The sequence below is a fragment of the Zalophus californianus genome, chromosome 1 (genome assembly GCF_009762305.2).
Source record: "Zalophus californianus isolate mZalCal1 chromosome 1, mZalCal1.pri.v2, whole genome shotgun sequence".
NCBI lineage: Eukaryota > Metazoa > Chordata > Mammalia > Carnivora > Otariidae > Zalophus > Zalophus californianus.
This window is the reverse complement of record NC_045595.1, coordinates 54,817,370-54,842,593: the sequence shown is the minus strand read 5'-3', so window position 1 is coordinate 54,842,593 and position 25,224 is coordinate 54,817,370. Positions and strand designations below refer to the sequence as shown.

The following is a 25,224-nucleotide window of genomic DNA, read 5'->3' as shown; positions in this document are numbered from 1 at the left end:
CCATCCACTTCACAAAGTTATTGTGAAGATTTAACAGGATGATGTGAGTGTAAGGAACAGGCAATCTGGTACTTATTGATTACATCTGTTTAGATTCCACACTTCAAAAATAAGGCTAAAAAGAATTATATCAGGTTTAACAGTTTATTTTATAAACGTCATAATTATATAAATGATATAAATGTAAGTTTCATAAATTACTATACATAGCAATAAAGCATAAGCTATTATAGAAGAGCTGATACAAAAATATACATAAATACTTGAGAAGGTAATTAAGCCTTCCCACAGTCCACAAAAATAAGGAAAACCATCATTTCTGCTACCAAAAAAGCAGTATCTTTACAAGTTAAAAAAAAAACCAACTTTGCTTAATAATAACTGGAAAATTTTAGCACATATACAACTATTATTTAACCAAAATTTGGTTTTCATTGACATTTATTATTTAAATAACCCTGGATGGCAAAAAAACATGTTTACTCTGTCCTATGTACAAAATGAAACTGCATGATATTGTTCCTGCTTTCAAGGAGCTCACAGACAAGTTACTTAATGACTGAGTGAAGAACACACTAGTTAAGTGTTGTGAAAAAAATACCTGCCCAGAGAACAGAGAGGGAAGAGAAAGGAACACCTGGGTCTCATCCACAGAGCACTGTGCAAGGAGCGAACAGCCCCAGGCTCACATCCCAGCTCAAGGAAGTCACCAAACTTTGTTTTCACTGAGTTCAGCTTAAAAGTGGGATGATAATATGAATATTGTTCACCATATACTGTTGCTGGGCAAAGCACTGATTCAGTAAATACCCATCTTTACTAGGTACTGTGGTAAGGGCTGAGAGAGAGAGGGACAAGGAACATTTCGATACAGAGCTCACCGTCTGGGTGGGTGCCAAGAAGATGCACACACAACAGCTGGGTATCATCAATCCTGTCAAGCCCCTGTCCCTGTGAATGAATAATCTTCAGGAGTGGTCAGTTTGAAAAAAACCAACAACTGCATTTCAAAAAATGTAAAGTTTTGTCTTGTTATTCTTTTGCCACGCCTTTTTGGAATTAATCAGTGGCTCAGGCTGGTAGTGTACATCAGAATTCTCTGTGATGCTCAGAAGTGCTGATGCCAGGCCCCACCCAAAGCTTAATGCTTCACAACCACTGGGGCCTGGCAGTTCTTTACTGCACCCCTTAGTCAAGAACCCTTTAATATTTAAAGGCAGATAAAACAATGTTAAAAGCACTCTTGATAAAAATGTGGATACTCATTAACAGTAAAAAAAAAGTATAGCTAGTATGACACAACTTGAATATTTTTTTTGTGATTAAAGCTGCTAAAACACTCTCACTAAAAAGACTTCTATCAAGGCGTGCCTGCCTGCGTGGCTTAGTCTATTAAGCATCTGACTCTTGATTTCGGCTCAGGTCATGATCTCAGGGTCATGGGACTGAGCCCCGAGATGGGCTCCACACTGAGTGGAGCCTGCTTAAGATTCTGTCACCCCCCCACCCCGCATGTGCACTCTATAAAAATAAACATACATATATATATTTTAAAGACTTCTAGCAAAAACACAATGGAGAAAAAAAACTGGCACTATGGCAGCACTGATTTCAGCTTGCAGAGGCCTGTTACCTGCTGATATTGTTTGCAATCTGTCTCTGTACATGTGCATCTGTTTTCCGGGAAAGAAAAGCTGCCCAAGATTATGAACCCTTTCTACACTACTTTTTTTAAAAAAAAATTTTATTTGAGAGAGAATGAGCAGGGGAAGGACAGAGGGAGAAGGAAAGCGGACTCCCTGCTGAGCAAGGAGACAGAAGAAGGGCTCCATCTCAGGACCCCGGGATCATGACCTGAGCTGAAGGCAGCCGCTTAACCACCTGAGCCACCCAGGCACCTCTCTACACTACTTTTAATATTAAACAACTAACCTTTAAGTGAACATCTGGCCACTGATACAGCATGGTTTTACAGCATAAACCTTAAGGTCAAAAGGACTAGATCACAGCTCTGGCTTCCCTTATTGCATCTGTAACATTTGGCAGATTGCTTACCTTACCCAGGCCTCAGTTCCTACACCTCAGTAAAATGAAGTAACTGTGCCTTGTTCACAGTGCTAATGATAGGCCATGTTAGAAACATTAATGATTGTTTAATATTTACTTCAAAATTAGTGCAATTGTGTTTGCAAAAAAGAAAAACCCAAAACTGATGTATGAATTTTTACACTGTATCTGGAAGTGTTTATTTAACGTTAAAAACGGCTTTTAACGTTATTTAACGTTTAACGTTTATTTTTTAACTTTTATTTAACGTTAAAAAACTAATTTTTGAAAAAGAATGCAATTGTAAAAACAGTCCATGTTTACAAGGATTTACCATCAAAATACTGTGTAACCATAGGCACATCACTTGAACTTTCTGGTTCTCACCCACCTCTCCTGTAAGATCTTCCTGCCAGAAGAGGACTGGGCCGTATCATTTCTTGAGACCCCTTCCAGCTTCAGGGAAGACATTACAAATTTAACTCTTTCCCCCACTTCTTTTCGAGGTGAGAACATGGGAAAAGAAAAAAATGGTGTGTTTAAAGCATTTCCTATCAAATAGAAATATAAGATTTCGGACAAAATACTCAAAGTTGGGGTCAGCCTGATCAAAGCACAAATGTTTAAGAAAAAAGGTTAACCCATCCATCTTGGGATCAGTATTTATTCATAACAAACAAGAAAAATGCAAGAAAAAAAATCAATTAGCAAGGAATCTTCCTCCTACAAAGCATGACGATCAAGGAAGAGTCTAACCAAAACATTTCGGGTCATCTAGGAAAAATAAGTGGTCCACATCTCCCAAAGCAAGTCAAAACCACGACTTAAAAAGAGAGAAATATCTAAAGAAAACCTACAACCCAAAATTCCTAAGACCAAGAGAAGCAATTTTGCAGTTGTTTTACACACACTTATGTATCACTGTTCACTAGTTCCAAAGAGCGGGGAGAGTGGAGAGGACTTAAGATTTGGGTCACGTGTTCACTAAAAGACCATAAATAACAGGTGTTGGACGATTTCAAAACTTTACCTAATACTGCCAGAAGCTGGGGACCTTTAAAACCCAAATAAAAACCATCCGTAAAGAGTAGGGCACAAACAATTCAATACCCACCAATAAACCACCCACTTAACCTACAGGCTCTCTGCTGGGAGACTGCTTCTTCAATCAACAGAGGCTTCAGCTCAGCGGGAGGCCGGGATGGAGGCTATCACAGGGAGAACACAGAAACCACCTAGCCTCGAGGAACTCGCGGTCCCCCAGGAGGCGCCGGCTTGCACCCGAATAACGGTGCGCCGCGTTCCCAGGGTTTTAAGACGACCAATCGGCCCTCTGCCCTGAAAACAGAGGCGTCCGCGCCATTGAAATTTCATTTTCGCCTAGCGGCTGTGCCAACCGAGTGCGGGGCAGAGGCTCCCCGGCCAGCAGGGCCGACACCAACTCCCGCTCGCTCGCCGCCGGGCCCGCGGGCCGCCGAGGGGCCGGATGGACCAGCGCCGGCCGCGGCGTTCCGGTGCGCGCGCGCGCCTCAGCCAATCGCGTGCTCGCCCGCCCCCCGCGGCCGCGGCGAGGCTGGCGCTGGGAAGAGGAAGAAGAACATTCGCCCTCCTCCTACCAGCGCGCGGGCGGCGGCGGCGGCGGCACCGGGGTCACGAACTCTGACCTTTCACTGACAAAAACAATAACAAACCCCCCCTTCCCCGCGACCCCGGCGGCGCCCCCGGGCCCGCCCCCGCCGCCCCCGCTCCCACCTCGGCGTCTCGTCTCTCGCCTGCTGCCCCGCGAGCCCACGGCCCCGGGGCTCCCGCCATCCGCCAACGCCGGGAGGCCGGCCTCCCCGCGCCCTGCCCTCCGCGTCGGGGGCCGCCCGCCGCAGACACGGGACCTGCTTCGAGGCTGCTTTGGCGCCAAATCCTGAGGTAAAATTGAAAAGGGGCCGGGGCGGGCTCGGGCCGGCGGCGGAGGGGGCGGGCCTGGCGCGCGGACATGGAGCCGCCGCGACGGCGGCTGAACCCGACCCTTTTACCTTTGCCACGGGGCGGCGGCGGCGGCGGCGGCGCCGCCGCCGCCGGACGCTTTGCATAGTGGGCCGGGCCGCTTCCCTCCTCTCCCCGCCCGCGGCCGGGCGAAGAGAGCAGGCTCCCCCTGACCGGCCCGGCCGGCGCGAGGGTGGGGGCGGAGGGGGAATGGCCGCGGCCCCGCCTCACAGTTGGCCCTCCGCCAGCGCCGCCATTTTGTTCTCGATGGAGATGGCTCCGGCTGGGCCAGACTCCCCTCCTCCTCCCTTTTATCCTCCTCCTCCCTGCAGTCCCTCCTTCCCTGGTTCCCCGGCTCCTCGCCCCTCCGCTTCCCGCCCGCCGTTGGAGACCGCCGCGGCCCAACCGCCGTTTTTTCTGGAGGGAGGGTGGAGAAAAAGGAGGGAGGCGGGTGCGGGGCGCGACTTCGTGAGCGACAGCTGTCCCGACCAATTGATGCCCAGATAGGTGGGCTGGGACCTCTGGCTCCGACCCCCGAGGCTCTGTTGATTGGCTCGGGCGGGAGGGGGCGGCCCCCGCGGGGCGCGGGAGCCCAGGCAGGGCGGGAGCAGAGGCCGCGGCGCGGCGTGAGGCCGGGGCGGTGGGGGCGGGGCCGGGGGCGGGGCGCGCGGGGGCGCGGCCTGGGTTAAGAGTCTGGGGCGCTCGGGGACACCGCGAGGGGCCGGGCGGCTTCCCTTGGCCTGGAACGCGTCCTGAATGAGTGCGGTAGAACAATAGTAATAAAGGTGATGAAGCACCTTGAATCCACGGCGCTGGCTCGTGGGAAGGGCTTTTCGGAACCTGGACACCCGTCGGGGCTCCTGCCCGTGTTTTCGGCATGGCTGCGGGCGAATCCCTTCCGAGGCTCAATTTCCTGGACTGTAAAATGGGGAGAGATCGTTTTAGGGGCTCTGCTCAGAAAATGGAGTCCAGGTTACTTTGTGAACCTCAAAGTAATGTAGAGATGGTGTTCCTGTTGAAAACGGGGTGTAGAGCCACCAGGAGTGGAAAGCTTAAGGGTATTGAGGGCTTGATAGAACAGAGATAAATCTGAAGTAATTCTCATTCGTTGATTAAATGGATATTTGCCTAGTTTGGGGCTCTGGAGGATACATCCAGAGAACCACCTAGACAAAGCCCCTGCCCTCCTAGAATTGGGAGTTGGGGTGAATAGACATTAAAGAGATGATTAAAGAGTGGTCAGTTTCATGAAAGAAATGAAATGAAACTGAGTGATGTGTTAAAGAAGGCCTGAGGAGACTGATTTAGATTGGATGTTCGGGAAAGGTGGTGATGTTTGAACTGAGGAACCCAAGGAAGGAATAGTGTTCTGGAGAGCGAGGCCCAGGAGGGAAAGTGTCTGGAGTGACTGAGAACAGGCCAGTTGTGGCTGGAAAGTGGTTGAAACTAGTTCATTGTCCTTTTTCCATAATCCCACTCTATCTCCAGGCTAAAGTCTGTGAAGTATGACAAAGGTAGTGGAGAACAAATCTTCAATGTAACAATAAAAAAGTAGACAAGGAAAATACAGCTATCAAGTGAATTGCTGATGTATTACATGACTGAGGGCGAAAGCATCAGAAAATCACTTTACTTCTAGATTCAAGTCTTTTGTTAGTCCCTTATATCCATCTTTAGTTCGTAAAGTATTTGCCAGGCCCCACTAATACCCTAGGCACTAGGTGACCAGTACGCTGATTGGTGTCCTCAATTAGGTGAATGTGGTTTTATACAGGTGAGTTCTGTTCTCCACCCACCCCCCGCATATGTACAAACACACATGTAAAATGGTTTAAGCAGCAGCTAAATAGTGTTGTGGTTAACAATGTCAAGATTTACCAGCTGTGTGACTTTGAATAATTTTCTTAACTTTTTTGAGCCTCAGTGTTTTCATCTGGACAATAATAGAACCTTTTTTCTAGAATTGATGATTAAATAAGTTAATGTAAATAAAGAGCTTAGAAAACTGCCTGACATACTCATAATTGGAGTTGTCATTATGAAGCACTAGTTGTCTGGTAAAGACATTGGACTAGTTAAGTGATATAAACAGTGAAATTTTTAGGCAGTGTGGTATAGGGGCAAAACACTGGATTAGAACACTGGGGTTCTAGTTTTAGCTCTTCTGCTTTTGGCTTGTCCCTTGGCATCCAGGCTGAAAGTTTATTTAGAAAACAAAGTAGTTGAAGTAAATAGTACTTACGAAAGTAAGGGTGCTTTACAATTTACAAAATTCCTTTAAAGGCATTATGTTGTTGAAGCCCCACCAGAACCCAAGTTATAGTAGAGGCCATTTGCCTGCCTCCTATTTTTTTTTTTTAAGACTTTATTTATCTATTAGAGAGAGAACGAGAGATAGAGAGCATGAGAGGGAAGAGGGTCAGAGGGAGAAGCAGACTCCCTGCTGAGCAGGGAGCCCGATGTGGGACTCAATCCCGGGACTCCAGGATCATGACCCGAGCCGAAGGCAGTCGCTTAACCAACTGAGCCACCCAGGCGCCCCTGCCTGCCTCCTATTTTAAGACCTTTCTAAAAACTTACCATTTTCCTATCCTTGTACCCCTAGTTCCCTGTGCTCTAAACACAGTGGCCTGCCTTCGACTTCCATGAGGATGCGGCTTACCTTTACCCCAGGCCCTTTCAGGTGCTCTTCTCTTGGCCTGAAATCCTCGTATGCCTGCCCTTTCCCTCACATACCTCCCCCCTTGCTCCAGTCCTGCAGGTCTCAGCTCAAGCATCACTTCCTCAGGGACGTCCTCTCCGATGCCCACTGTTTGTCTAGATCAGATTCTTTTACTTTATATTGTGTTCTTTTTCCTTGTGAGCTTTATTTCACTTTTTAATTACACTCCTTATATGATTGATTGATATCTCTTCGCCTTACCATACTGTAAGCTTTGTGAGAGCAGGAATCATTTCACTCACCATTATGTTTCCAGCACTTAGCAGAGTGTCTAGTACTATTTGTTGAGTGAATGAATTGTTGATAACTTATGGTATCACTGATAACTAAGTTGCTGCTCCTTAATGGTGCCTTTTTATGTGGGCTTGCTTGGCATTCAGATAGCAGTGCCAGCAATAAAATGTCTGTTCAAGTATTTGGATGAATTTAGGAATTGGTCCCTCACAGATGTGGCTCTGCCTGGAGATATAAATATGAATAAAAGAACCCAGATTAATCTCTTTTTACCCACTTATATGTTGATTTGTGTTTTTTTAAGAGAAATAGATAATAATTGAGTTATAAGTTAAATTTAATTCATATGGAACTCATTAATAAATAGCCCAAATATAATCATGTCGTTTCTTTTAAGTGAAGAAACAAAGCATCCATGTGATTTTCTTGAAATTAAAAATGATGGTCTTTGTTTCTCTATCACAGAGGATCAAAGAACAGTAAAGAAGACTTTGGTGGGTTTGCAGGGAGTTGGGAGTTGAAAGTCTCTGTAGCCATTAATTTCAAATACTTATCTTTCCAACAATAATTTGAGTCATGCAGTGGAGTTACTGAAAATCACCTTTTAATTGCTTTACCAAGGTTAAAAGCAGATTTTTGTGATGTGTCAAGCTTCTATGGAAAGTCTGGTAAATAGGACATTTTTGTAACATTTTTACTTAATTCTTTATTTTTGGATGTTTCTTTTCTATCCTGTTCAAGGATTTTTGGTATCACTTATTCAATTTAACACTTTTGATTCCTTGAACTAATTACTCAGGGTAAGGAAAGAACTGATAATTTAATGAAAAAGCTACATGTTTTATATCATTAAATTATTTATTGCCTTCAACAGTTGTATTTATGGTGATCTTGAAGTTTTGTTGGAACATGCCTTAATAGAAAGAAGAAAAATCCTGTGTAATAACCTTACTTTATGAGGACTGGTGGGAAGTTTTCAGGTTTATTTCCAAGGAGTCAAGTGACAGTGCAGCATGTGTCTGGAACCTTGAATAGGTAGCCTCTTAGAGGCTTATACATTCCCCACTTGTCATATAGGGAGGGGTGAGCCAACATAGGGGCCAGGAGTAGGGGCCAGTTGTCCAAATGACTTAGAGAACAAGGTAGGTGGGCCTGTGTAGAGTAGCACCCCCCTCAGTGATAGCACTGAACCACTGGCCTCATGTATCTAGCTGTCTGAGTGTGACCTATTGAGGGCTCTCATTTGGAATTTTTATCTTTTGAGTTCTCTTACCTATGTGCCAAATGCTCCTTTAGTCCCAAAGCACCCCCTAAAGTAGATGCTGGTCCCTGTTAATCAATACCACTTAGGGAGAATCTGTGAAGAAATCCATCTTAAAGCTTATCAAGTCCAGCCTCACACCTGATCCAAAGCTCCCCAGCCAGAGTTAGTTCATCTCTCTTTACTTCATTACTGGTTGTGAGGAGCTTCAGTAGTGTTGACTTTTTCCCTCCACGTATGATTACCACCTTTAAGCTGATAGACACATTTGTGCTCCTGTCACACATTGTAAAAAATACGTTCTTCCTTATATGTTGGAGTTTGACTTGCCTTCAACCTGACATGCCTAAAGGCTGAGATCCCTCCCATCCTGCCATTCCTTCCCTGCATCACCTGTCACACTGCTGCCACCTGCTTCCCATGCGCTCCTCAGTGCCCTGAGTGCTAGAGAGTTTTAGATCAGCGATTCAGCTAGCATAGCTTATAGTGATGATGAGGGGGACTGAACAGAGAAGGTGAAAGCCCATATCAAGGCACTGGCGTGGGGCACGTTAGAAGGACAGTATGAGCAGATTCATGCCCCTGGCATCTGGAAATCTTAGAGTAGAAGGATGGGAGGTGAATTGTTTAAGATGCGAAAGGAATAGGCTAGCTCAGACACTCAACTCTCCTTTCTGATTCACCCCTAGACTCCAGGTAGCCTGTAAGGATGAAAGCCAACCTCCGGTGCACAGTGTGATGTTTAGAGACAATAAAAATTACCTCCTCCACTATAATAAGAGGCCTGAAGTCTTAATAGGTTAAACCTTTCATTCTTTATTGACAGTAACCCCAAAGATTTTAATTCCTGGAAATGTTAAAATTGTTGTAGAGAGAAGTTTCATTCCAAGCATAAACAGGGATATAGCTCTCTCCTGTTTGGATTAGTAGTAGGAGGTATGGGAGATATTGGGGCCTAGAATATTAAAGTGAGTGGGAGAAGTGAGGGGCTTGTGGGAGCAGACTCAAACTTGAAGGCTTCATGGCTTTACTGGAGCCACCTTACTTGCCTTTTTTTTTTTAAAGATTTTATTTATTTGAGAGAGAGAGTGCGTGCGCCTGTGCGTGGGGTGGGGCAGAGGGAGAGGGAGAAGCTGACTCCCCTCTGAGCCGGGAGCCAGATGTGGGACTTGATCCCAGGACTCTGGGATCGAGACCTGGGCCGAAGGCAGATGCTTAACTGACTGAGCCACCCAAGCACCCTATTATTATTATTTTTTAAAGATTTTATTTATTTTAGAGAGAGAGACCGTGCGTGTGCACAGACATGAGCAACCCAGGGGAAGGGAGAGGAGCAGAGAGAGAGGGATAAGCAGACTCTGTGCTGAGCGCAGAGCCCAACGGGCTCCATCCCAGAACCCTGAGATCATGACCGGAGCCGAAACCAAGAGTTGCACGCTCAGCGAACTGAGCCACACAGGCACCCTACCTTATTTGCCTTTATTGTTCATGTATTGATAGAAGCTATGCAAAAAAAAAGAAAAAAGAAAAATAATAATTATGGTTTCTTACCTGGCTGCTCACACATGCAACCTCAAGAACTCTAATAACTGCCTGCTTCTATGTGGCAAGCAGGTCTTGGCTGAGAAAGATAAACAACAAAGATTGGACAGCTCTTGGGAAGTCATACAATGCCAGCAGGCTTCATGATGCATTTGCCCCAGTAGTATTTATTGAACTTGAATCTAATTATTGTATTATTTGTGAAACATTTCAGAAACGCCATTTGTGTTGTCCTCATTCTTTTTCTCTCCCCCTGCTCCATTGCTTCTGTAATAATGCATGTTTTTACTAGGTTGATTAAGTGAATAGCCTGGAATTATTGAAAAATCACCTTTCACTAAGGTTAAAAGCACATATTGCAAAGTACATGCCAACCCTTGGCTGAAAAGTCTGGTAATTAGAATATATTTGTTGGGGTGCCTGGGTAGCTCAATCAGTTAACCATCCAACTCTTGGTCTCAGCTCAGGTCTTGATCTTAGGGTCATGAGTTCAAGCCCCATGTTGGGCTCCAAGCTGGGCATGAAGCCTACTTAAGAAAAAAAGTAGAATATATTTGTTGACTTATTTAATACAATACAGACACTTGAAATTTTAAATTTATAATATGTTTCTTTTCTGAAGAAGGAAGACAGTCGACTTTTTAAAATAGGAAAATTTTCAAATGAAGAAAAGGTAGCATTGCATCAAAAGGCATGTACAAGAATGTTCATAGGAACACTAGTTATAAGAGCTCCAGACTAGAAACAATCTGAATGTTCATCAGCTATAGAAAGGATACATAAATTATGGCATATCGGAATACTATACAACAATGAGAATGGATTAACTGTTGGAATCTATTGGATCCCCATATATATTGGAATACTATACAACAGTGAGAATGGATTAACTGTTGATGTTTATCCCAGAAATAATGAGCAAAAGAAGCCAGACACAAAAAAATGTATTACAGCTCAAAAACAAGCAAAACTAATCCATGGTAAAAGAAGTCAGGAGAGAGAAGGGAACTAAATGACGATGGGGGGTACAAGGGAAACTTTTGGGGGTGCTGGTAATGTTTTCTGATCTGAGTGGTGTGTACATGTGTGTTCACTTAGTGAAAATTCACTGAGGGTTTCATTTATGAATTGTGCACTTCTTATTTGCATATTGTACTTTAGTAAAAATTTTTACTTTAAGAAAAGATAGTAAAATTATCCTCATTATTTTAATCAAGTGATTATTAGATAGGTAAAATTTTAAGGGAAAAGTGTGTTCAAGTTCCAGAAGAACTGTCATGTTACTTACTATCTGAGTGGAGCCAGGTCAGAAATCTGTGAGTAATACTGAACATAAATCACATATTTTGGAATTAGTGGTATAAATGAGTTACTAAGTGATCTAGCTTATTGAGGTAAGCAGTTTGTTCCCTTAGATAATCAACTGGTCTGTCACTTCTTAAAATTGCCTCCTCTTCTGTTTTCTGGGAAACTATTTTGAAGGGCACTGTGGTATACAGGGAATGTTGTGATTTTAGAGGCAGAGAGGCCTTAGAATCTTAAGTCCATCTCTTACTAACTGGATGACTTGAAACAAGTTGATTAAAATTCTGAGTCTGTTTCTTCTATCTGTATTGGTGGAGCTAATAATACTTAGAAGGTATGTTAAGGATTAAATGATGCCGAGTTTGATGTAAGGCATATAGTAGATGCTCAGAAAATCTATCCTGCTTTCCTTCCATCCTTCTATCCGTGGTTCAGAGTAATAGAAACAAAAGAGAGTGCATATAGCCTTTACAGTTGGGCCCTTGGTAAGGGATTTAATCACCCACAAGTGTATACATTATACATATACACATTATGTACATTTAGGGGCAGTCTCATACAGAAAATTGTAGTGCTGCTCCCATAGAATAGGAACTCCGTGTAGATGAGAGTCACTTCTCTTCCCCACTATTCATTCACTCCTCCCCTCCCCTCCCCTCCCCATCACACATATACCATTGCTTTCTTATACTGCAGACTTGTAATATGAAGAAATAGGTTTCCTATGGAGGGCAGGAAATCATCTGACCTAGAAACTAAATAATCTTTAAGTCTAAATAATGTCAGGGTTTCTGATAAAAGGATATATATATCTGGGGGCTTCTGGGTGGCACAGTGGTTAGGCGTCTGACTCTTGGTTTTGGCTCAGGATCATGAGATCCAGCCAGGGTTGGGCTCCCTGCTCAACACGGAGTCTGCGTAAGACTCTCTCTCCCTCGACCTCTGCCCTCTTCCCTCTTCCCTCCCCACATGCACTCACTCTCTCGCTCTCAAATAAATAAATCTTAAAAAAAAAAAAAGGTTGCATATCTGAACTTGAGGCATTCCAGTGAGCATGTTTTCTGTTGATGAACATTTATATTATACTCAATATGCCACTTGATTTCCATTTCCTGATTTCAGGTCTTGATTTAGGATTTCAAGTCTTCACCTGTGTATTTTTTAATTCTCTCTCAGGCAATCCAGATTCTTCAATTTTTATTTTCCCATGAGTATAAAAAGACTTCTGACAATCACAGCATAATAAAACTTAAACCAGATACCTCATACCTATCAAGAAGTTCTATACCCAGTAGTATTTTGCAAATAGTTACTACTATTTATTAATATAAATATATATAATAAATATACTATATATTACTAATAAGTTATATTCTTTAAATATTTGTGAGATGTATCCTAATTCAAGCCTTTCATTTTGCACAGGTTTTAACAATGAATTACAAATGCTGTGTGAGCATATTTTATATGTATGTGTATATTATATACACACACATTTCATGTGGTTCTTATGTCAGAATAAGAGACCTATTCCTAGTAATAATACACATTATACAGTTTGAATTTTTGCTTTCAAATTTCTTTGAGAAAGTGAAAGTGTCACCATATCCTTATACCAATAGTAGCTAGCATGTATTGCATGTCTACTATGTGCCAGGCACAGTATTAGGCTCTTGACTTACATATTTAAGATCTAATCTTCAGCCTTCACAGTAACCTCATGCAATATGATATCCAATCAGCTTAGTGTCAGAGCCTCAGAAACCTGATATATTTGTTTAAATGGAAAAATATCAAGACTAGATATTTTCAGTGTTATATAATCATGGGCCATGCACTGCATAAATATGGATGATGTGAATCAGTTATTGGGAAGGGTAAGGCAAGCTCACTCATTCCTGTCAGTGAAGACAGAGTTTCCTTGTCCCAGGACTTGTTTATTGTTATTTGAGACACTGGCTCCTAAACCTGCCCCTGTGGAAAGCATAGCTGGTCTATCCTGGCGACTGACTTCAGGTGTTCGCAGTGAGAGCCCAGTTTTCACTACAGTGGGGTCTGTAGCCCTGCTTGACTAAAAAACCCTGGTTGCCTCTTCAACTTCAGCCACAGCAACTTCTTCCTAGAAACATCGCCAAAGGCATGGGAAGCAAGGGCAAAAATGAACTATTGGGACCTCATCAAGATAAAAAGCTTTTGCACAGCAAGAGAAACAGTCAACAAAACCAAAAGACAACCGACAGAATGGGAAAAGATATTTGCAAATGACATATCAGATAAAGGGCTAGTATCCAAAATCTATAAAGAACTTCTTAAACTCAACACCCAAAGAACAAATGATCCAATCAAGAAATGGGCAGAAGACATGAACAGACATTTTTCCAAAGAAGACATCCAAATGGCCAACAGACACATGAAAAAGTGCTCACCATCGCTCGGCATCAGGGAAATCCAAATCAAAACCTCAATGAGATATCACCTCACACCAGTCAGAATGGCTAAAATTAACAAGTCAGGAAACGACAGATGTTGGCGGGGATGTGGAGAAAGGGGAACCCTCCTACACTGTTGGTGGGAATGCAAGCTGGTGCAGCCACTCTGGAAAGCAGTATGGAGGTTCTTCAAAAAGTTGAAAATAGAGCTACCGTATAATCTAGCAATTGCACTACTGGGTATTTACCCCAAAGATACAAATGTAGGGATCCAAAGGGGTATGTGCACCCCGGTGTTTATAGCAGCAGTGTCCACAATAGCCAAACTGTGGAAAGAGCCAAGATGTCCATCGACAGATGAATGGATAAAGAAGATGTGGTGTATATATACAATGGAACATTATGCAGCTATCAAAAGGAATGAAATCTTGCCATTTGCAATGACATGGATGGAACTGGAGAGTGTTATGCTGAGTGAAATAAGTCAATCAGAGAAAGACATGTATCATATGACCTCACTGATATGAGGAATTCTTAATCTCAGGAAACAAACAGGGTTGCTGGAGTGGTGGGGGGTGGGTGATAGACATTGGGGAGGGTATGTGCTATGGTGAACGCTGTGAATTGTGCAAGACTGTTGAATCACAGATCTGTACCTCTGAAACAAGTAATACATGATATGTTAAAAAAGAAAAAAAAGATAGCAGGAGGGGAAGAATGAAGGGGGGGAAATCGGAGGGGCAGATGAACCATGAGAGACGATGGACTCTGAAAAACAAACTGAGGGTTTTAGAGGGGAGGGGGTGGGAGGATGGGTTAGCCTCGTGATGGGTATTAAAGAGGGTACGTTCTGTGTGGAGCACTGGGTGTTATACGCAAATAATGAACAGTGGAACACTACATCAAAAACTAATGATGTAATGTATGGTGATTAACATAACAGTAATAAAAAAATGAAAAAAAAAAAAAAAAACCCTGGTTGCAAAATTTGGTCAGCTCTACACTTTTTGTGAGCCTAGAAGAGTTGATTCAGAGTCACAAAAAAAAAAACCCTGGTTGCAAAATTTGGTCAGCTCTACACTTTTTGTGAGCCTAGAAGAGTTGATTCAGAGTCAGAGTTGATTCATTGTGTTCTCTGTTTTTTGTTGTTAAAAGAGTGATATTGTTCTATTTGTATTTGAAAGGATTTATATTATAAAACCTACCACCACATAAGGCCAAGCAATAATAGTTTTACTTCCATCATTCTGTAGTCTGTATCACAGTTTTTTATTTATTTATTTGAAGATTTTATTTAAGAGAGAGAGACAGAGATAGCAAGAGAGAGCACAGGCAGGAGGGGAGGGAGAAGCAGGCTGTCCATGGAGCAGGGAGCCCGACACGGGGCTTGATCCTAGGACCCTGGGATCATGATCTGAGCCAAAGGCAGATGCTTAACCAGCTAAGCCACCCAGGCGCCCCAGTATCACAGTTTTATATGCTGTGCCCTGTTGTCATCTGTGTGCAGTACAGGAAAAACTCACTAGTTCAAGTTAAGTTTAAGACTCTGCCTTCATTCCTAGTCTTTCTAGCCACCACTTTCTAACTGCCTTCCCACATACAGTCTCTCCTTTTCCATCTCTCCACACTGTTGCCCAAAGGGGTTTTTGTTTTGTTTTGTTTTTTTAAGATCCAGATGTGATTGTTTCATTTCTCTGACAAACCTCTGGTAGTTCTCTCTTGTCAACAGTGTCAGCTTCTCTCTTCCCCTGACCTCTCCAGCAGTTTCCCACCTGATTGTCTGCTGTTCTTCGAATACGCCATTCTCCTTCATACCTGCCAGTTTGTATGAGCCGTTCCCTCTGCCTAGAACTCTCTCCCTGTCATCCCATTCCTTGCTTGCTAAATTTCCAGTCTTCCTTCAGGACCTAGTTTAAATAGCTCTTCTCCTAGGAACCTGTCATTGGCTCCCAGAGGCAGAGAGAAGCTTTTTCCTTTGGCTACTCATTGTAGCATTTACATTGTGTAGCTATTACAGGTTCCTTCTTAAGTTCTTCAGGGACAAGGACTTTTCTTCTCTTCCTCCTCCTCTTCCTTCTTTCTTCCTTTTTAGTTCACTGCCTAGTTCACAGCAGTTGCTTTAAAAGGTTTAGTTGTCTTGAATTTGATTAGTTTAAAACCACCATAGGAAAATACTCTGTAGTAGCTTTTTTTACTGAAGATACTTGGTCTTAACAGCTCTTCTGGCGACTAATCAGGCTCTTTTTCGGAAGCATTGTGCATGTGGGCAATCTTCAAGGGTTAAGGAGCTGAGCGGTCAAGCGCCAGCCCTTGAAGACCTCGGGTTTCTTTACCAAGAGCTACTTTAATGTTTTGTCCACAGTGGTTATTACTACAGTGCCTGGAGTATAGTGACCACTCAGTAAGTGTTAGTTACTATCAGTATTATGCTTACTGTTAGCTCCACCAGCCAAGAATCGCTAATGCTTTGTCTAATTTGTTGTATCCAGACAATAGATTGTTCTCTTTTTTCAGATCAAATGCAAAATTATATTATGCTAGTGAATATGGTTTTTCAAGCTACATGTAGACACAACCAACTGTCCCCTGGAGCTTCTCATTCTAGGGGGACACCCCTAATTGACAACCATTGCCCAGGACCCTTTCCAAAACACTCTACCCTTCCTTCTCACTGTGATCTTTCTGTCTCTAGGACTGCCTATGGCTGCAGTAGCAGTAAGAGAAGCTCTCATGTGAGAGTCTTACCCCCTGACATTATCTTTTTTTTCTGGGGTGCACTTGAGTTAAATGTTTTCCCTCACTTGACATTGCCTGAGGACTTTAGTTTGCTTCTTATATTGTGATATCCTAGGAGAAGCCTCTTTCTTATTTATATGTGAGGATAGGATATGGTTTGTGATAACATATTTTCAAAAATGATGGAAAATAATTTTCTGAAATAAGCCTCTCACCTGCTCTTGCTCAATTTAAATCTTTATTGAAAGCACTTGCTTTTCATAGTTTCTCTTTCATTTTCTCTCTCCCACTCTTATTCTCACTCTTTGTCTCTGCTTGTTTTTCCAGAAGGTGCACATTCCTCCTTGTTCATTTTAAGTAGCTTTGAAAGTTGCTGTTGATGATGCCTGAAGTTGCTTTGGAGGGAGAAAACCAACAGTGAGATCAAGAATTGTAAGAATTCAAATATGTAAAGAAAGGTTGCTGTTCTGGTTTTGAGTGCTTGAGATGGTCCAGGAAGTTGATGGGTGGAGAAGAGAGCAAGGTGGGGGGGGGGGGGTACTTGCCCTAACAGAAAGCACCACTTCTTGTAAAGCTGCAGTAATAAGATAATGGTAGTGGCATGGAGAAAAGTAGAACAGTAGTGGAACAGAATAGAGAACTGAGAATTATAGCCACACATACGGGGAAGCCTGCAATAGGACAGACATGGCATTACAGATTAGGAGGGAAAAGGATAGATTGTTCAGAAATGGTGCTGGAAAATTGATTATTCACACAGGAAGAAAATTAATTGGATCCTTCTCATCAAACTCAAGAATCAACTTGCACATAGATTGAGGCCTTAAATGTGAGGGACAGGGACAAAGCTCTTAAACATTTATAAGAAATACATAAAATTATGCTTATGACCCTGGGGTAGGACAGAATTTTCATAAATAAAACATAAAAGTACAACCTGTAAAATAAATGTTGAACATTCAGCCTTATTAAATTTAAAAACTTCCATTCATCAAAAGACACCATAAAGAAGGTAAACAAATGTACCACAGGGTAGGCGAAGATACTTAGCTTAATATTTAGAATATCCAGAATATTTAGCTTTTTTAAGCTGAACAGATTAACTACTATTTCTCTATGACCTAGTATCTATAATCACTGGTCATGAGCAGTATCTTGGGACAGGCCCTCCCATCAGCCTTATCTGAGGCTGATTGGTCCTACAAATTTAATGTTAAAGGAATCATTATGGAAAGTTTTCTGAGTTACAAAGTCTATCAGGCAGTCATCTGTAAAATCTGCTTCAGCTCAAAACTTGAAGGAATCAAGCCACCTGTTTTTAGGGAAACCCAATAGAAAGATATACTTTTCTAGTGTTCTTTTGTTTCTCTACTATTCAATATTTCCATAAGGATATTTCTGTAATATTAAAATTCATACATTTCTTGCAGCAAACTGCAGTTAATAACAGCAACAGAAATACTAACAAGACCTAAAAGTGATAAAATTAATAGTTGCAGCTGCATATTTGGATTTTATTTCTTAATATAAAATACCTATTAGCTATCTACCCATTTGATTTCCTAGAGACTTATTTACTATTTTGAGAAAAAAGATTAGAACTCTAGACTTTTAACATGCAATAATAATGTTTTTAACAACTGTCAATAGACTTCTGGTACCCATGAAGTGATGCTTTTTTTCTTCCATTTCTGTTAATTGGAACCAAACCGTAACTGGGAAAGAAGACCAGAGTGTTTTTCTTAATCACTGACACGGGTGACCTGGTTTCATTGTAGCAGGTGGTACAGTACCCACTCTTACAGGATTTTGACTCCTTGGAGGCAGGGGCCAGTTGTTTTATATTTGTCAGTCACAGTTTCATGCCACCATTTCTCTCTCATTGCTATTTTAGCAATAAAATAATCTGAAGGGGAATTATGTTAGTAAATATGGCTATTTAATAGTAGATAGAATCATTGGAAAATTACCAGAGGGTGAAAACGTTTCATAGAGATCAGTGTTTACAAGTATAATACTTGAGGTAAGAACTACATGGAAGTGTTTTGTAAAATTGCATTGTCTAGTTTATGGTCGAGGGAGGGCCAAGCAAATGAACTGTGTATGCATTTGTGTAGTACTATGTAGTTGGTAGTACTGTATAGTTTTTCTATGTATTGCCGGAAATAAATTATACCAGAGCTTTTTTTCTCATACTCACTGTGAGACCAGTGCCGTCAGTAATAAAGTCTTTCTGATTTGTCCAGGAATTAGGTCCAAAGTGGAATCTCTTTATCCTGGATTCTTTGTGGAAGAGTTATTGGAAGGGGGTCAGGGACTGTTCAGTGGAGCTGTGTCTTTAGACCTGAAGAGACGGTCTGTTGCATTAACAGTGCTTGCATTCAAGGGATGCTCCCCAGGAGACTAGCACACTTTCTGGTTTTTAGATGATTTTTCTTGATTTTTACAAATGATGGCACTATTTTTTCTATTAATAGAAAGCTGAATTATCTGGTTTTCTTATTTAATGAGGACTTTAAATATAAATTGATGAATTTATGGGTACCACATTTTTACCCCACGTTTTAGCACTTTAGTAATGCAGTCTCCTTACTGCTTTTCTTGGTCAGTGCTGGTGTTTGCCTTTCAGCCTATGAGTGAGTTGTGTTAGCGCCTGGACAGGGTTTTGCTTCTCACATTGCCACTGGTAAAAGTATAGTTGTTGATAGCAATCTAGTGCTCCGTATCTAACGTTGATCTCATACCTTTCTCAGATAGCCACCTTCTTTTTCAGCATACTGTGACAGGGAGCTATCCAAAAAAGTGTGATTCCCACCTCCCTGAGAGGTGAACCAAGCTGTTACAACCCAAGAGACTTGATAATTAAAGTTCTGAATTCATCTTCGACTGTGTTTACCAGGGGAAGTCTTGTTTCCAAATTGAAATGTTTCTGCTAATTAATTTTGGTACCTGTAATTGAAGAAGCTGGCACAGCATATCCAGATATGCTTAGCCTTGTAGCTGTGTCTTCTATAGAGGGCAGAATCTGCACAAGACAGTACCAAAGATGAATTTTTATTTCTAATATTTTTCAAGTAGCCTGGTTTCTCCCCACCTGATAGAAGTTGCTGCATCTTTCCAAACAGGTTCTCTAATGATCTTGCTTCACCATGGCTACAAATATGGAGGGGCTGGTTCAGCACAGAGTGGGGACCCAGCAGGTGGCTGAGGTGAGTGACAGGGGCTAGCACAATAGCTGGCACCCTTGCTTTTGAAAGGAAAAGTACATCAGTGTGCTCTGTTGTTTGAAAATAGTCCCAATGAAGTCAGCATGTGATCCAGATCCAAAGCAGGATGCTGCCATGGAAGAAAAAGTAAAAATAACAAGAACATTTGTTCCTAATGTTTCTTCGCGTGAGTAGGTGGCCTAGCTGCATATAATAAGGTGACTTTAAAAGTTCACCTTAAACCTAAACCTAAAAGAATCCAATGCTTATCAAACTTGTGATTATAGTTTTAACTCCAAGGCTCTGTCTTAGTTTCTTGCACATTTGATACTTTGTTAAAACTGTGGTATGGTGGAAAGCCCAGTTCTGTGCACTTTGCAGTCATTATTGACCAACTACCACGTGCTAGGGATTTGGGTAGGTACTGAGAAATCTAGAGGTAAATGAGCCATTGGACCTCCTTTAGCAGCCTCAGAACCTGGTTAAGGAGTAATTATAAATCAGGATGAGAAGTGTAACTCCATGTGAAGAACATGATCCTGGAGAGGGTTTGGATAACAAGCATTTGTCAGACAGACCCAAAGAAGTAGGGTAAGGAACTCTGAAGCTGATGCTGACGAGGGCACCCTAAGTCAGAAACCTATGTAAGGTCAGGACAGAGGCATGACATAGCTGGTATGTTCAGGCACCTTGAGGTGTAAAGGAGAAAAGTAGTAGGGCCAGATAAAAGATCTGTACCATGCAAGGGCTTTAGTCTTCACAACATCCATTTGAAGTTGGTATGATCGTTCGTGTTTTATAGGTGAGGAAACCAAGGCTCAAAGACAGGAGTAATTGGCGAATGGTACACTGACCTAGTTCTGTTCCACTTCTTCCAAAGTTCCTCCAATAACATGCATCATACTGTAACCAGGAACCATTAGAAGGATTCACATTCACACTTTTGAACCAATACTCATATTTCTAAGGCAAAGAAGCAAACTTACCCCCCAAAAATGAGCATTTAAAGAAAGAATTTAAAAAGATAAGTAAGAACACACATGCCAGTTTAAACAAATAAAAATGGTGAGCAGATTTTCCAAATTTTTGATCAACCATTAACTTTAAGGCTAATCATCTCTTTCCCCCAGGAAATAGTAATTAATATTAACTGAAGATGAAAGCAGGTGGATTTCGTAAATTTTTTAATATTGCATTTTTTAAAGGGTTATCAGAGCTGTGAAAGTGTTAAGTTTAAAGTGCTTGTGTTTATTTGTTGCTTTAGCCTGTGGTAGGAATAATTACCTTGGAAATCATTGTTGATTTTTCAAAGAGTTAGGGTTATTTTGCATTTAATACAGTTTCCAGTTGAAGCTGCCTTGGAGACTGATGTATGGATCACTGCCCAAGAGGTCGTCATTAATTCTTAAGGGAAGAGATTAGTATAGGAACTTAAAATAGTCATCTACAGCAATTTATAGGCTAATCTGTTTTGTGTATGCAATCAGAAAATTTGCTAGCTAAAATTTTCTGTCAAATGTCTTACTTCCTTCAGGAAATGGAATTTCATATATTAGTGCAAGTATTGTTTCCCATGACAAAAAAAAAAAGTGCATTCTTAGGAGACTTCTAAAGTAGAAGGCATTGTTAATTTGGAGTGCAAAAGCAATCTTATTTAAAATATCCCCTCGATTTCCTTGCTTTTAGTTCAAGGGATAAGTATGTGTGGTGTATTCTTTGAAATTTTTGTTTGTTTTTTGAAATTTTGAGTTTATTAACTTTAAGCTACATATAATAACTATATAATATTAGATGAGCTAAAAGAGAGAGCCTGCAGTTCATCATTTCAGTGCTAAGTAGTAATTGAGAGGAAATGAAGTATCTAAATTGAGGAGTTATTAACAGTCACTTTTGGATAGTTGTTTATTCATTCAGCAGACAGTGAAGGAACACACCCCTTCTCTTTTTGTCGGCCAGCGAGGGCACACAGGTAAATAATAGGCTGGGTGTCTGCTTACCAAGAGCTCTATCAAGGGTGGGGGGTCAAGCATGAGACGGGCCATACTAGAAGAGTGAATAGAAAAGGACAGGCTTTCCATAGTAGAAAAGATCTGCAGGGACCAGACAGATTGGGATTTAAATTCAGGCTCTGCCATTTGCTATATGGGTGACTGCCTTGCTCCTCAGTTTCCTTGTCTAGAAAATGGGAGTAATAATAGTACCTATCTCATGGCATTGTTGTGAGAAGTCATTGAAATAAAAATGTATAAAGAGCTTTAGTAGGTGCCATGCTTTTGCTCAATGAATGAGATACAGCAACATTGTCAATCATGTAAATGATTTTCTCTCAGGTCCCCAGATCAACCTTTTTGTCTCTAGACCAGATAAGCCATAAATACCAGGGTAAACTACAAAAGTTGGATAATACAAAGTAACAACTTGATGGCTTAAGATGTTCTCAAATTTATTCAGTTATTCAGAGAGGCAGTTTAATATAGTGGTCAAGACTGTAGACTATAGAGTCAGATGGCCTAGATTTGAATCCTGGCCTTGCCACCTGAAAACTCTGTGACCTCTCTGTTTTTTGGAATTGTTTATGAAGAATTAGTGTTAATTCTTTTTTAAATGTCTGGTAGAATTTAGCAGTGAAGCCATATGGGCTTGGGCTTTTCTTTGCAGGTAGCTTTTTGGTTACTAATTCAGTCTTTTTCATTTGTTGTATGTTTATTCATACTGTCTTTTCAAGTCAGTTTAGTGGTTTGTGTCTTTCTGAGAATTTATTCATTTTATCTAAGTTATCTAACATGTTGGCATATAATTGTTTACAGTATTCCTTTATAATCCTTTTTATTTCTCTTAGTTCAGTAACAATTTCATTCATTTTTGAGTCTAGTAATTTTTAATCTTTTTTTGGTCAGTCTAGCTTAAGGTATGTCAATTTGTTGATCTTTTCAAAGAACCACCTTTTGGTTTCATTGATTTTTCTCAGTTGTTTTTGTATTGTCCATTCACTAATTTCCACTCTAAGTAAACCCTAATGAGATACCATTTGCATCCACTAGAATGACTAGAAATAAAAAGTCAGATAACAAGTGCTGGTGAGGAGGTGGAAAAATTGGAAACTTCGTACATTGCTTATGGGAATGTGAAATGGTGTAGCCACTTTGGAAAATAGTCTGGCAGTTCCTCAAAAAGTTAAACATAGAGTTACCACATGACCCAGCAATTCCATTCTTAGGTATACTGTTGACCCTTGATCAACACCAGGGTTGGGGTGCCAACGACTGTACAACCAAAAATCTATGTATAATTTTTACTCCCTGGAACTAACTACTAATAGCCTACTGTTGACCGGAAGGAAGCGTTACCAACAACACAAACAGTAAATTAACATATTTTTTATGTTATATGTATTATATACCATATATTTACAATAGTGCCTGACTTTTTTTTCCCAGTATTTCTAGACTATTCATTTCATCTGCAAGTTTTTTTAAATTGTCACAAATCTCCAAAAAATTTACAGCAGTATTTATGGGAAAAAAATCTGTGCATTAGTGTACCACACAGTTCGAACCTGTGTTGTTCAAGGGTCAACTGTATACCCAAGAGAAACAAAAACATGTCCATACAAACACTTGAACACAAGTATTTATAGCAGTGTTATTAAAAATAGCCAAACGGTAGAAACAGGCAATGTCCATCAACTGACAAATGGTTAACAAAGTGTGGTATATACATATAATATTCTATTATTCTACTATAAAAAGTAATGAGGTACTGACACATGCTAGGGCATGGGTGAAACTTGACATTATACTAAGTGAAGAAGCCAGTCACGAAAGGCCATATATTATATTATTCCATTCTTATGAAATGTCCAGAATAGGGAAGTCTACAGAGATAGTAGATTAGTGGTTGGTTAGGGCTGTGTATTCGGGGGTGATACCTAAAGAGGGTTTTTTTTTTTTAAGATTTATTTATTTGAGAGGGAGAGCGTGTGCTTGTGTGCACAGAGGGAGAGGGAGAAGCAGACTCCCTGCCGAGCAGAGAGCCCAGTGCGGGCTCGATCCCAGAACCCTGGGATCATGACCTGAGCTGAAGGCAGATGCTTAATCGACTGAGCCACCCAGGCGCCCCAAGAGGTTTCTTTTTCAGGTGATAAAATGTTGTAAAATTGACTGTGGTGATGATTGCATATTTCTGTGAATATACTAAAAACTACTTAATTGTATACTTCATGTGTGTAGATTATATGGTAGATGAATTATATCTCAATAAAACTGTTTTTAGGGGTGCCTAGGTGGCTTAGTCAGTTAAGCATCTGCCTTCAGCTCAGGTCATGATCCCAGGGTCCTAGGATCAAGTCCCACATCAGGCTCCCTGCTCAGCGGGGAGTCTCCTTGTCCCTCTTCCTTTCCCCCCACCCTGACTCATGCTCTCTCTCTCTCTCTCAAGTAAATAAATAAAGTCTTTAAATAATAATAATAATAAAACTTTTTTAAAAAACAGTACATAAGCAGCCAGATGCCACTGCCAAAATTAGAAAGTATTTTCCAGTATAAAAGAATAAAAAGAAATGGGGGACAGAAACCTAAAGGGATTTGTGATAACTTTCACTTATTAATTAGAATTACCTACTTCCCAAAATAGTAAAGGATGATTTACATATACAATAAACTATGCATTAAAAAACAACCATATATACAGTTTGATTCCAGTTTTGTAAAATATTTATAGCTATATACCATCTACTATGTAATACAGTGTGCCAGGTATTATGCTAAGCTTATCATCTCATTTAATACTTCCATTAACACTACAAGGAAAGTATTACTTTCCCCACTTTATTTTTTTTTTTAAAGATTTTATTTATTTATTCATGAAAGACAGAGAGAGAGAGAGAGAGAGAGAGGCAGAGGGAGAAGCAGGCTCCCAAGGAGCAGGGAGCCCGACGCGGGACTCGATCCCAGGACCCTGGTATCATGACCTGAGCCGAAGGCAGACGCTCAACCATCTGAGCCACCCAGGCGCCCCACTTTCCCCACTTTAAATGAGGAAACTGAGAGGTAGAGAGATGAGATTACTTTGCCAGGTTTCAAACCCCTATGTGAGTGACATCAGAACCCAGGCCTTTAATCACTATCCAGTAAGTTCATTTTTTAAAATATCCTAAATACTAACAGTGTTTTTAGTTTTCCAGGTTATGGACAATTGTCCTTATACAAACTTCATTTTCCAAGTTTTAATTTTAACACTCTTATTTAAACAATTCAACAAATTATTGATTCTTTCCATGGACAGAGTGTCAGAAGCGTGGCTAAATTCAAGCTTCTGCAAAATCTTTGTGCTATGGAGTTGACTATGAAACTTGATAAAGAACAATATGGTTAAATTTTTTAAAGATTTTATTTATTTATTTTAGAGATAGAGTGCAAGTGGAGGGGATGAGCAGAGGAAGAGGGCCAAGCAGACTCCATTCTGAGCGCAGAGCCCGACTTGGGGGCCTGATCCCGCAACCCTGGGATTATGACCTGAGCTGAAATCAAGAGTCATCCACGTGCCCCCAATATGGTTAATTTTTTAAAAAGGGATAGTTGAGAATTTGTAACTATAGCAGCAGAAGATTGAATTATAATAATAGCATTAGTTTTGCTTTTCATTTATGAAATAAATGGATTTTTGAAAGGGCTTCACTATTTTTTAAGCATTTAAAATTTCCCTCTATGGCTGGAAATAATAAAACACAGAAACATCCAGTCTTAGTGTTTCTTCATATTGCCTACA

The 25,224-nt window shown here is 41.1% G+C and overlaps 1 protein-coding gene across 7 annotated transcripts in view; it reads left to right on the top strand.

Annotated features, from left to right (window-relative positions):
* The first annotated feature begins 51 nt into the window (after nt 1-51).
* Nucleotides 52-25,224, top strand: part of NR2C2 (nuclear receptor subfamily 2 group C member 2) — a 98,008-nt gene continuing 72,835 nt past the window's right edge. For 5 of the 7 annotated variants that reach the window (XR_003518473.2, XR_003518472.2, XR_003518474.2 and 2 more), the window contains exons 1-2: nt 52-3,966; nt 19,378-19,461. Coding sequence is in view for 1 of the 7 variants with exons in the window: in XM_027586447.2 (XP_027442248.1) it covers nt 19,402-19,461 (60 nt within the window). In the remaining 6 variants the exon portion in view is untranslated. Of the gene's footprint in view, nt 3,967-4,790; nt 4,809-19,377; nt 19,462-25,224 lie in introns of those variants that run through there. The other 2 variants (XM_027586448.2, XM_027586449.2) reach the window with 2 other exon arrangements.